This window comes from Kogia breviceps, chromosome X (assembly GCF_026419965.1).
Source record: "Kogia breviceps isolate mKogBre1 chromosome X, mKogBre1 haplotype 1, whole genome shotgun sequence".
In the NCBI taxonomy this organism is placed as follows: Eukaryota; Metazoa; Chordata; class Mammalia; order Artiodactyla; family Physeteridae; genus Kogia; species Kogia breviceps.
The window spans coordinates 67402081-67415474 of NC_081330.1; the positions used below are offsets into that span (position 1 = coordinate 67402081).

A 13394-nucleotide genomic window follows, 5' to 3' on the forward strand; every position below is an offset into this window, starting at 1 on the left:
CCATATTTTTCTGGGTCACTTTTTATTTTTTTAGAGATTACTCTGTTGTGATTATATCCAACAGGATTACAATGAGAATGAATCTATTGTATTTGCACAGAAATTGTCACCTGTGCTAAGCTTTTAGACTTCTTATTTAATAAGCTGCCACATTTGTACTAACTTTCTGCCAGCTTTTTTTTAAATAATTGCTTACACTTTTACCATATATAAATTACCTTAATTAAATTGGGTAACCATTGCTGAAGTTGTGTGCAGTCTGTGGAACTGCAAAATTCCCAAACGCACTGATTATTTGCCAGTTGACTAATTGTAGAAAGGAATTTTAGTCAGCATATGCTTGATAAGCTATATGTCAGGATTCCTCAAAGCTACCCCCGGTTTGGTGATTCATAGGACTCAGCATATAGTCATATTCAGGACTATGGTTTATTACAACAGAAGGGTACAAAGCAAAATCAGGAAAAGGAAAAGGCACATATCGGTCAAAGTCCAGAGGAAACCAGGCATAACCTTCCAAGAGTCCTATCACAGTGGAGTCACACAGGATGTACTAATTTCTGCAGCAACAAGTTATGGCTACATATGTGAAGTGTTGTCTACCAGAGGAGCTCATTAGAGACTAAGTACCCAAGGTTTTTACTGGGGACTGGTGAAATAGGCACTTTCTGCCTGACTCTTATCAAATTCCAGACTCCCAGAACGAAAACAGGTGTTTTCTTTCTAGGTGCCTAGATGAGGCGCAGCAATCCCCTCTTCTCAGGGAAAGTTTAAAATCAGTACAGGGAACGGTTTACTATTCAAGTTCCCAGACAACTGCCAAGGGTCACCCTCTTAAGAAGGCTGTTCTAAGATGTAATTTTTGTTGACTCTTGAAGGATAGTAAAATATGCATGGAGGTTGGTCAAGAAAAGAGGGGGAGAATGTAATATAAGACATTCAAGGCAAGCCATGGAATCTTAGAAATACGTGGTACATTTAGGCAATAGTTTATTGTGTATTAAATACAAATGCATAATGAGCTCTGTAAAAGTAATGGAAATCACCAGGACCCAGACAAAAAACAAGGAACTGATAAACAGTAAGTTCAAGAAGGTATGCTATGGAAGCTCTAGGGATAGGCTAGTCTTGAGAGTAGCAGCTTTGGTTTTCACGTACCCAGGGGTAAGATTCAAGGCCTTGAGCCCTCTATAAGGTGAAGAGTTCTTAGAACTCAGATTAAAGCTGAATCTGTTTAACATAGGTACATACTTCATAGAAGAATAGGATAGAAAAAAATTTTCTCATCAATCCAGGGAGATGACAAGGAAGCTTATCTGTGTCACCCTGGGCTGTGGGGTTTCAAAAATAGTTTTCTTGGATTCAAAATCATGGGCTTTCCCTCACATGGTTTATGGTTTGAATTTACATTGTTTACATAGTCTAAAAATCTCAAGCTGAAATACTAACCTCAAAAGTAATTCTAGGTTGGTGATCCCCTGGAGCACCTGACAGAAGCAGATGCAGAATCACTGTGGAATAGTATGATGTCAACCCAGGCTACCGAGGATTCTCTCATATTACAGCTACATTGAAAATGAAATGACAAGAAAAAGTTATAGAGTACCTAAAGAAGCAGTCAACATTAGGAAAAGTTAGCAACAAAATAAGTTATCAGTCAACCTGACAAAGTTAACACAAAAAGCAAACAGCGTGATCAGATTGTCAAGAACCACAGATATTAGAACTATTTGATAAGAATATAAAGTAGGTATGTTTAATGTGATATTTTATGAATCATGAGCATAATTTTATACCAGAAAATTTTAAACTTAGATGAAGTAGGCAACATTCTAGAAAAATACAACAACACTGAGTGTTCATTGCAGTTATTTCACAGTAGCCAAAAATGAGAAATAATCTAAATGTCTATGAACAGGAGAACTAATAAATTATGGTATATTCATGCAGTAGAATACTATATGGCAGTTAGAATTATTGAATAAGTCTCATTTCGAGTGGAAAATGAAAAACTCCATTCAGTGAAAAAGTAGGTTGTAAAATTAAACAAACAGTATGGTACCATTTACATATAGTTTAAAAACATGATACATAATTTCAGTTTAGTGATACAAATGTAGTGAAAATATAAAAACATGAACATAAATAATAAATATAAAGTTTAGGGTTTTATTTACTTTTCAAAAAGAAGGGGGGAGGGCTTCCCTGGTGGCACAGTGGTTGAGAGTCCACCTGCTAATGCAGGGAACGCGGGTTCGTGCCCGGGCCTGGGAAGATCCCACATGCCGTGGAGCGGCTGGGCCCGTGAGCCATGGCCGCTGAGCCTGCGCGTCCGGAGCAAGAACGGGGGAAAGAAGAGAACAGTATTGGTTAGGGTCACATATTAGGCTTCAGTTGCATCAGAAGTAGATTTCACGCATTTTAAAATTTGATGAAGATGGGATAGGGGAACACTGCTGTTCTTTATATTCTATATACTTTTCTGAATATGTAAAATATTTTATAACAAATATATAAAAATTTAAAGTACTTTGCATTAAAAAGCAATTGAGAGAAGATACAGAAACAGGTTAAACTTGTACATTCCTTATTTTAAACTGAACTGTTTATATCTTTCATAGATTATTTTGTGTTACTCTCTTCTTACACCTTTTTTTTTAACATCTTTATTGGAGTATAATTGCTTTACAATGGTGTGTTAGTTTCTGCTTTATAGCAAAGTGAATCAGTTATACATATACATATGTCCCCATATCTCTTCCCTCTTGCATCTCTCTCCCTCTCACCCACCCTATCCCACCCCTCTAGGTGGTCACAAAGCACAGAGCTGATCTCCCTGTGCTATGTGGATGCTTCCCACTAGCTATCTATTTTACATTTGGTAGTGTATATATGTCCATGGCACTCTCTCAGTGTGTCCCAGCTTACCCTTCCCCCTCCCCGTACCCTCAAGTCCATTCTCTAGTAGGTCTGCATCTTTATTCCCATCTTGCCCTTAGGTTCTTCATGACCATTTTTTTTTAGATTCCATATATATATGTGTTAGCATACGGTATTTGTTTTTCTCTTTCTGACTTACTTCACTCTATGTGACAGTCTCTAGGTCCATCCACCTCACTACAAATAACTCAGTTTCGTTCCTTTTTATGGCTGAGTAACATTCCATTGTATATATGTGCCACATCTTTATCCATTCATCTGTTGATGGGCACTTAGGTTGCTTCCATGTCCTGACTATTGTACATAGAGCTGCAATGGACATTTTGGTACATGACTCTTTTTGAATTATGGTTTTCTCAGGGTATATGCCCAGTAGTAGGATTGCTGGGTTGTATGGTAGTTCTATTTTTAGTATTTTAAGGACTGTCCAAACTGTTCTCCATAGTGGCTGTATCAATTTACATTCCCACCAACAGTGCAAGAGTGTTCTATTTTCTCCACACCCTCTCCAGCATTTATTGTTTGTAGATTTTTTGATGATGGCCATTCTGACCAGTGTGAGATGATATCGCATTGTAGTTTTGATTTGCATTTCTCTAATGATTAATGATGTTGAGCATTCTTTCATGTGTCTGTTGGCAATCTGTTTACACCTTTCATAGTCAAAGTTCATAGGGAAAGTAAGAGCAAAATGATTTAACATGATACGGTGATGCTGGGATCAATCCTTGTTTGAGCTTTCCAGAATTCTAGTAGCACAGTGAAATATTTCCTGCCCCTAAGATCTTTTCTCCCTTGATCTCTACGTGAGTCAGACTCCCTTCCCTTCTTCTTTTCCTCTCTCCCTCTCTCTTTGGGTCTCTAGGTCTTTCTCTCCTGGTCCCTGTCTCTTGGGGTGTGCTTTGGGGGTTATACTGTCTCAGGACCTGAGGGGCTTCATCTCTTTGGGTCTCTGTCTTTCTGAGCCCTCCTGCCCCCACATTCTGTTTCTCATACTTGCACTTTCTCAGGGTCTGTCTCTTGCTTACTGTCTCACTTGGTGCCCCTCCCCCATGTCTTTCTTCCTCTGTGTACATATGTGTATGTTTATATGTGCCTTTGTGTGTCTTTCTGATTCTCTGTCTCTACCTCCCTCTTCCAGGGTCCCCTCTACCTTACCTCCCCCATCTTGTGTCTTTCTCTCAGAGTGTAGAGCTCTTTCTCTCCTAGGGTTGTCTTTTTTCTCTCTCTCCTTGTGTGTGTGTGTGTGTGTGTGTGTGTGTGTGTGTGTGTGTGTGTGTGTGTGTGTGTGCGCGCGCGCATGCGCGCGTTTGTGCGTTTTGCACCCATCTCTCACATCCTTACCGGTCTCTTTCTTTCTCACTCTCTCCCTGGGTTGGTTGGTCTATATGTCTTTCTCTTAATCTCTGTCTTAATCCCTCTCTGGAGTCTTTCAGCTTCTTCCCTTATTTCCCTACTTATTTATGTTTCATTTATTTTGTTTAGGTAAAGCTACTTCCTCTTCTAATCCAAGCAGCCCAGCTCCAGACTGGTACAAAGATTTTGTTACAGATGCTGATGCTGAGGTTTTAGAGCATTCTGGAAAAATGGTACTTCTCTTTGAAATTCTTCGAATGGCAGAGGAAATTGGGGATAAAGTGTAAGTTCTTTTCCTATTTCCTATTTTTATTATATGAAACTTTTGATAACATTTTTATTGTTTAAACAATTTACTTAAAGCAATCTGTTTTGTTTTCTTCCTTTCTAAAGATGTAATTTCATGGTTAGTGTAGTGACAGCTATCTTCCTTCTAGGTCACTGTTTCTGAGTGCATATTCTGGTTATTTCTTCAGTGCTGTTTTCCCCTTCTGGCTATAGCATCTTGAACTTATTTCCTTGAGCCAAGCCTCTAGTTGATAATTGTATTTCATCATTTTCAGAATCATTTTTCAATCCATGTGGTATAGCTTCTCCCCTATTACTTTACTGAGTTTTCCCCCCTAAAGTCACTTAATGACCTTCTAATTTCCAAATCTAGTGGACATCTCTCAGACTTTATTTCACCTCTTTGACTACTCTCTTTATTATTTCTCCTTTGTTTTTTGTTCCTGTTTGTTTTATTTCTAGCATTTGTGGCCCCTTTCCCTTCCCTGGATTCCAACCCCCAATCTTATCCTTCATTTTATTATTTAAAAAATATACTTTTAAAGTTTTGAACCAGACTTACTGTTTAGGCTTTTATAAGATCCCAAATTCTGGTCATAAAATATTTTAAAAATATAATGCTTTTAATATAACAATTTTTTGTTAAAAAATTTAAGCACTTTAATATAAGGCTAAAATAAAACAATCTTCTCTCTTAAAAAAATGTCAAATTTAGTTTCTTTAACTTTCCTGGAAAGAGGTAGCTCTGTTAAATTTTCATACCACCTTTTAGTATACCTCTACTCTACACTTAACACATTCTGATGTACTTGATGTGTCTTTTCTCTGGATGGTGAGTTGTTTGAAGACACAGACTGTTTTATTCCTTTTTAATTAACTCCTTCACCTGGCATGTAATAAGTACTCACTATTAGTTATTTTTGTTACATATTGCCACTTATACAGAAACAAGTGGTTCAGATAAGGGATGATGTTGGCTTGGAATGGAGTAGTAGTAGTGGAGATGAAGGGTATGTTTTGGAGTAGAAACAACAGCACTTGGTAGATTAAATGCAGGGCAGTAAGGAGAGAGTAGTCAAAGATGACCCTCAGGCTTTCCCCCTAGTGGCTGGTAGATTATGGTGTTATTTACTAAAATGGAGAAGATTAAGGGAGAAGTAAGTTTATTAGAGGTAGTAAAGAGTCCTGCTCTGTCTTTGTTAAGTTTCCAAGGCCTATTAGATGTCCGTGAGAGATGTCAAGTAGAAAGTGGATATTTGAGCTCAGAGTTCCTGAAAGACCAAGAGAGATTAATGCTCTAGACATGCTTATGCTTTTATATCTATTAACGTCTGTACTTTAAAGTTAACTTTTATTGGGACCATACAAGAATTTTATGAGTATAGGGGAAATTTTAGTAGTCTTTTAATTTCCTAACCAGTTTAAGAATCTCTTCTACCATGTTCATCACGGATGTTCTCCTGGCCTCTCCTGGGTAGAATATTTTCCATCTCAGACGGCTCCCTATAGTTGAATACTTCAAAGTGTTAGAAAATGGATCCTTATCTTTAGTTTATACTCTTCCTATAGCTATTTCCCCCCTGGTCTAAAATAGAATAATCTACTGCTTTTTAAAAATACTATTATAATGATCATTTTTAGTTATTAACCCAACTGATAGGTGTTATCAACGTTAAGACTATAAAACTGCATTTCTGGAATTGTGATTACCACTATTCTTTATTTGTCCAACATTTCATTATGGAAATTTTCAAACATAACAAAAAGTAGAAAAAATTTTTAGAGTGAATGCCTATATACCTGTTACCTAGAATCTATATTATATTATATATTTTATCATACTTAATTTATTACATATCTATCCATCATCCATCTTACTTTCCTGATGCCTTTCAAAGTAGGTTGCAGACATCACCACTACTATTTCAATTGTCTCCTCTTCAAATAATGGTGGGTTTATCTCGTGTCACTTTTAGCTTTTTCTTCTCAGTTGATTTATCTGTTCTTTGTATGGCATAATTTCAGTCCTGACATGGTCTTGAATATACTTCATTTTTTTAGCACTTATCTCAAAATATGGTCACAAACACTTCAGCTGAATTTTTATTAACACAGAATTATAGTGAGGCTGGTTCTTGTTTATTCTGGACCCTATCCTTCCATTCCTGCAGTCTGATGGAGCAGTTTTCCAACATCTAAATAACACTATTGGTTCATACTGACTTGTGGTCAACTAAGACTTTTTTTTTTTTTTTAAGAAGAACTTTTGTCAAATCAGATTCTTCTATTCCCTATTTGTGCAGCTGAAGCTTAGGCAGAAATTCATTTTTTAGCATATTAATATCCAATTTTGCCAAGACCATTGTTAAAAGTACTAATTTTTTCCCATTGAATTGCTTTTGCCTATTTGTCAAAAACCAATTAACTATAGTGTAGCTTTATATTGGGACTATATTCTGTTCCACTGATTTGTGTTGGTCTCCTCAGTACTACACTATTTTGATTACACTAGCTTTGTGTTGAAATCATGTAGAGTTAGGCCTCCAACTTTTTTCCTTTCAAAATTGTTTTGACTACTCTATGTGCTTGGCATACCCATATAAATGTTAGAATCAGCTTGTTAATTTCTATAAATTTCTAATTTTTAATTCTTTTGGATATTTACTGAGTTTTAGATTAGAATCGTGTTGTTTGTGAATCTTCTAATCCATGAATACTAACCTGTCTTTTTAGCCTTGTTTTCAGCCAGTCTCTCATATCTCTGGACTTGATTGAAGATTTTCTTGAATTGGCTAGTAGGGAGAAGACAGAAGATAAAGATAAACCTCTTATTTATAAGGGTGAGTTACATTTGTATATCATAATTTTAAAAACATTCATTTAAACATATTGTATAAATATTTTAACAATAGAAGAAAACAATATTACCCAGACCCACAACCCTAATATATCTATTTTTTCTGTCTTTTTGTTTTCTGTCCTTTCTTTTTTTTAATTTTTTTTTAACCTTTCGGTATCAGCTTTTTATTTTATTTTATTTTTTTAACATCTTTATTTGCGTATAACTGTTTTACAATACTGTGTTAGTTTCTCCTTTACAACAAAGTGAATCAGTTATACATATACATATGTTCCCATAACTCTTCCCTCTTGTGTCACCCTCCCTCCCACCCTCCCTATCCCACCCCTCTAGGTGGTCACAAAGCACAGAGGTGAACTCCCTGTGCTATGCTGCAGCTTCCCACTAGCTATCTAATTTACATTTGGTAGTGTCTATATGTCCCTGTCACTCTCTCACATCGTCACAGCTTACCCTTCCCCCTCCCCATATCCTCAAGTCCATACTCTAGTAGGTCTGTGTTTTATTCCCATCCTACCACTAATCTCTTCATGACATTTTTTTTTTTAGATTCCATATATATGTGTTAGCATATGGTATTTGTTTTTATCCTTCTGACTTACTTCACTCTGTATGACAGATTCCAGGTCTATCCACCTCATTACAAATAACTCAGTTTCATTTCTTTTTATGGCTGAGTAATATTCCATTGTATATATGTGCCACATCTTCCTTATCCATTCATCTGTTGATGGACACTTAGGTTGCTTCCATGTCCTGGCTATCATAAATAGAGCTGCAATAAACATTTTGGTACATGACTCTTTTTGAATTATGGTTTTCTCAGGGTATATGCCCAGTAGTGGGATTGCTGGGTCATATGGTAGTTCTATTTGTAGTTTTTTAAGGAACCTCCATACTGTTCTCCATAGTGGCTGTATCAATTTACATTCCCACCAACAGTGCAAGAGTGTTCCCTTTTCTCCACACCCTCTCCAGCATTTATTGTTTCTAGAGTTTTTGATGATGGCCAATCTGGCCGGTGTGAGATGATATCTCATTGTAGTTTTGATTTGCATTTCTCTAATGATTAATGATGTTGAGCATTCTTTCATCTGTTTGTTGGCTATCTGTATATCTTCTTTGGAGAAATGTCTATTTAGTTCTTCTGCCCATTTTTGGATTGGGTTGTTTGTTTTTTTGTTATTGAGCTGCACGATTTGCTTATAAATTTTGGATATAAATCCTTTGTCAGTTGCTTCATTTGCAACTATTTTCTCCCATTCTGAGGGTTGTCTTTTGGTCTTGTTTATGGTATCCTTTGCTGTGCAAAAGCTTTTACGTTTCATTAGATCCCATTTGTTTATTTTTGTTATTATTTCCATTTCTCTAGGAGGTGGGTCAAATAGGACTTTGCTGTGATTTATGTCATAGAGTGTTCTGCCTATGTTTTCCTCTAAGAGTTTCACAGTGTCTGGCCTTAAATTTAGGTCTTTAACCCATTTTGTGTTTATTTTTGTGTATCGTGTTAGGGAGTGTTCTAATATCGTACTTTTACATGTACCTGTCCAGTTTTCCCAGCACCACTTATTGAAGAGGCTGTCTTTTCTCCACTGTATATTCTTGCCTCCTTTATCAAAGATAAGGTGACCATATGTGCATGGGTTTATCTCTGGGCTTTCTATCCTGTTCCATTGCTCTATATTTCTGTTTCTGTGCCAGTACTCATACTGTCTTGATTCCTGTAGCCTTGTAGTATAGTCTGAAATCTGGGAGCCTGATTCCTCCAGCTCCATTTACCGTTCTCAATATTGCTTTGGCTATTCGGGGTCTTTTGTGTTTCCATACAAACTGTGAAATTTTTTGTTCTAGTTCTGTAAAAAATGCCAGTGGTAGTTTGATAGGGATTGCATTGAAGCTGTAGATTGCTTTGGGTAATAGAGTCATTTTCACAATGTTGATTCTTCCAATCCAAGAACATGGTATATTTCTCCACCTATTTGTATCATCTTTAATTTCTTTCATCAGTATCTTATAGTAGGTTTATTCCTAGATATTTTATTCTTTTTGTTGCAATGGTAAATGGGAGTGTTTTCTTAATTTCCCTCTCAGATTTTTCATCATTAGTGTACAAGAATGCCAGAGATTTCTGTGCATTAATTTTGTATCCTGCAACTTTACCAAATTCATTGATTAGTTCTAGTAGTTTTCTGGTAGCATCCTTAGTATTCTCTATGTATAGTATCATGTCATCTGCAAACAGTGACAGCTTTACTTCTTCTTTTCCTATTTGGATTCCTTTTATTTCTTTATTTTCTCTGATTGCTGTGGCTAGAACTTCCAAAACTAGGTTGAATAAGAGTGGTGAGAGTGGGCAACCTTGTCTTGTTCCTGATCTTAGTGGAAATGGTTTCAGTTTTTCACCATTGAGAACAATGCTGGCTGTGGGTTTGTCATATATGGCCTTTATTATATTGAGGAAAGTTCCCTCTATGCCTACTTTCTGCAGGGTTTTTATCATAAATGGGTGTTGAATTTTGTGAAAAGCTTTCTCTGCATCTATTGAGATGATCATATGGTTTTTCACCTTCAGTTTGTTGATATGGTGTATCACGTTGATTGATTTGTGTATATTGAAGAATCCTTGCATTCCTGGAATAAACCCCACTTGATCATGGTGTATGATCCTTTTAATGTGCTGTTGGATTCTGTTTGCTAGTATTTTGTTGAGGATTTTTGCATCTATGTTCATCAGTGATATTGGCCAATAGTTTTCTTTCTTTGTGACGTCTTTGTCAGGTTTTGGTATCAGGGTGATGGTGGCCTCATAGAATGAGTTTGGGAGTGTTCCTCCCTCTGCTATCTTTTGGAAGAGTTTGAGAAGGATAAGTGTTAGCTCTTCTCTAAATGTTTGATAGAATTCGGCTGTGAAGCCATCTGGTCCTGGGCTTTTGTTTGTTGGAAGATTTTGAATCACAGTTTCAATTTCAGTGCTTGTGATTGGTCTGTTCATATTTTCTATTTCTTCCTGGTTCAGTCTTGGCAGGTTGTGCATTTCTAAGAATTTGTCCATTTCTTCCAGGTTGTCCATTTTATTGGCATAGAGTTGCTTGTAGTAATCTCTAATAATCTTTTGTATTTCTGCAGAGTCAGTTGTTACATCTCCTTTTTCATTTCTAATTCTATTGATTTGAGCCTTCTCCCTTTTTTTCTTGATGATTCTGGCTAATGGTTTATCAATTTTATATATCTTCTCAAAGAACCAGCTTTTAGTTTTTTTGATCTTTGCTATTGTTTCCTTCATTTCTTTTTCATTTATTTCTGATCTGATCTTTATGATTTCTTTCCTTCTGCTAAATTTGGGGTTTTTTTGTTCTTCCTTCTCTAATTGCTTTAGGTGCAAAGTTAAGTTGTTTATTCGAGATGCTTCCTGTTTCTTAAGGTATGATTGTATTGCTATAAACTTCCCTCTTAGAACTGCTTTTGCTGTATCCCATAGGTTTTGGGTCGTCGTGTCTCCATTGTCATTTGTTTCTAAGTACTTTTTGATTTCCTCTGATTTCTTCAGTGATGACTTCGTTATTAAGTAGTGTATTGTTTAGCCTCCATGTGTTTGTATTTTTTACAGATCTTTTCCTGTAATTGATATCTAGTCTCATAGCGTTGTGGTCAGAAAAGATACTTGATACAATTTCAATTTTCTTAAATTTGCCAAGGCTAGATTTGTGACTCAATATATAATCTATCTGAGGAATGTTCCATGAGCACTTGAGAAAAATGTGTATTCTGTTGTTTTTGGATGGAATGTCCTATAAATATCAAGTAAATCCATCTTGTATAATGTATCATTTAAAGCTTGTGTTGTCCTTATAAATGTGGTCTTTGTTGCTGCAGTTGTAGCAAAATTTTTTTTGTTCTTTTAAACAGCATTATTGAGTTATGATTCACATATCATGCAGTTTACCAATGTAAAATGTACAATTCAGTGGTTTTTAGTATATTTTCAGAGTTGTGTAACTATCACCATAGTCAATTTTTGAACATATTAATCAACACCAAAGAAACCCTGTACCCTTTAGCTGTCACTCTGCTAACCCCCTTTCTACCTCTTTACCCCTAAGCAATCACTACTCTACTTTGTTTTTATAGATTGTCCTATTCTGGACCTTTCGTATAAATAGAGTCATATAATATGTGATCTTTTGTGACTGGCTTCATTCACACAGCATGTTTTTAAGGTTCATCCAAGTTGTAGCAAGTGTCATGCTGTATTCCTTTTTGTGGCCTAATAATATTCCATTTCATGGATAATACCCACATTGTGATTATTCATTCATTAATTCATAGATATTTGAGTTGTTTTCTCCTTTTGGCTATTGTGAATAGTGCTGCTATGAACATTCGTATACAAGTTTTTATTTCTTTAAGCATCTGTTTTTAATTCTTTTGAATATTAGTTAGGAATGGAATTATTGGTCCATATGGCAATTCTAAGTTTAATGTATTGAGGATCCACCAAACTCTTTTCTACACTGACTGCACTGTTTTACATTCTCAAGAAGTAGTGTTCAAGGGTTCTGATTTCCCCACATCTTTACCAACACTTGTTTGTTGTTGTTGTTGTTGTTGTTGTTGTTGTTGAATTATAGCCATCCCAGTGGGTGTAAAATGGTATCTCATTTTGATTTTGATTTGTATTTCTCTAATGACTAATGTTGACCATTTTTTCATGGCCATTTGTATATCTTCTTTGGAAAAATGTTTAATCAGGTCATTTGCCCATTTGTCTTTTTGTTATTGAGTTGAAAGACTTAATTTTTTTTAATTTAAAAAAGTTTTCTGCATACCAGGCCCTTATCAGATACATGCTTTGTAAATATTTTCTCATTCTTTTCATTGTCTTTTCATTTTCTTGGTAGTATTTTTTGATGCAGAAAAGGTTTTCATTTTGATGAAGTCCTATTTTATTTTTTTTCTTTTGTTACTTATGCCTTTAGTGTCATATCTAAGAAACCATTGCCAAATCCAAGTCCATGACTATTTACCCCTATGTTTCCTTCAAATAATTATATAGTTTTAGCTCTTACAGTTAGGTTTTTGATGCATTTTGAGTTAATTTTTACATTTGGTATGAGGTAAAGGTCCAACTGCAGTCTACCGGTTGAGCAGACTGTTCTTTCCCCATTCACTGTTCATGGTACCCTTTTTAAAAATTAGTTGACCAAAGAGACAGGTTTATTTCTTGACTCTTGAGTTTTATTCCGTTGATCTGTATGTCAGTCCTCATGCTAGTAGCACAGTCTAGATTACCTTTGCTTTGAACGTAAGTTTTGAAAGTGTGTGTCCTCCTACTTTGTTCCTCTTCAAGATTTTTTTGGCTATTCTGGGTCCCTTGCAATTCCATATGAATTCTAGAATTAGCTTGTAAATTTTACAAAGCAGTCAGCTTGGATTCTGATAGTGATTGCATTGAATCTGTAGTTCATTTTAGGAAGTATTGCCTTCTTAACAATGTTAAGTCTTCTGATCTATGAACATGGGATGTTTTACCATTTATTTAGGTCTTTAATTTCTTTCACCAATGTTTTATAGTTTTCAGTGTATGTAGTTTGCATTTCTTATGTTAAATTTATTTTATTCTTTTTGATAGTATTATAAATGGAATTGTGCTCTTTTAGTTTTGGATTCTTCATTGCAAATATATAAATTAAGTTTTTCATAATAACTCATTTATTAGTTCAAATAGTGTTTTGTGGATTTTTAAAGGATTTTCCTTATACAAGATCATGTCATCTGCAGATAGAGATAATTTACTTCTTCCTTTACTATATGGATTACTTTTATTTCTTTTTCTTGACCATTTCCCTCCTTAGAACCTCTAGTACAGTGTTGAATTAAAGTGACAAAACCAGACATCCTTTTCTTTTTCCTAACCTTAGAGGGAAAGCATCTGATCTTTCACCATTCTGTA

The 13394-nt window shown here is 35.5% G+C and overlaps 1 protein-coding gene across 22 annotated transcripts in view; it reads left to right on the forward strand.

Annotated features, from left to right (window-relative positions):
- Positions 1-13394, forward strand: part of ATRX (ATRX chromatin remodeler) — a 253199-nt gene that overhangs the window by 180223 nt on the left and 59582 nt on the right. For 21 of the 22 annotated variants that reach the window (XM_059050734.2, XM_059050736.2, XM_059050742.2 and 18 more), the window contains 2 exons: positions 4426-4579; positions 7318-7424. In XM_059050734.2, coding sequence (XP_058906717.1) covers positions 4426-4579; positions 7318-7424 — 261 coding nt within the window. The remainder of the gene's footprint in view (positions 1-4425; positions 4580-7317; positions 7425-13394) is intronic. The other variant, XR_010838695.1, reaches the window with a different exon arrangement.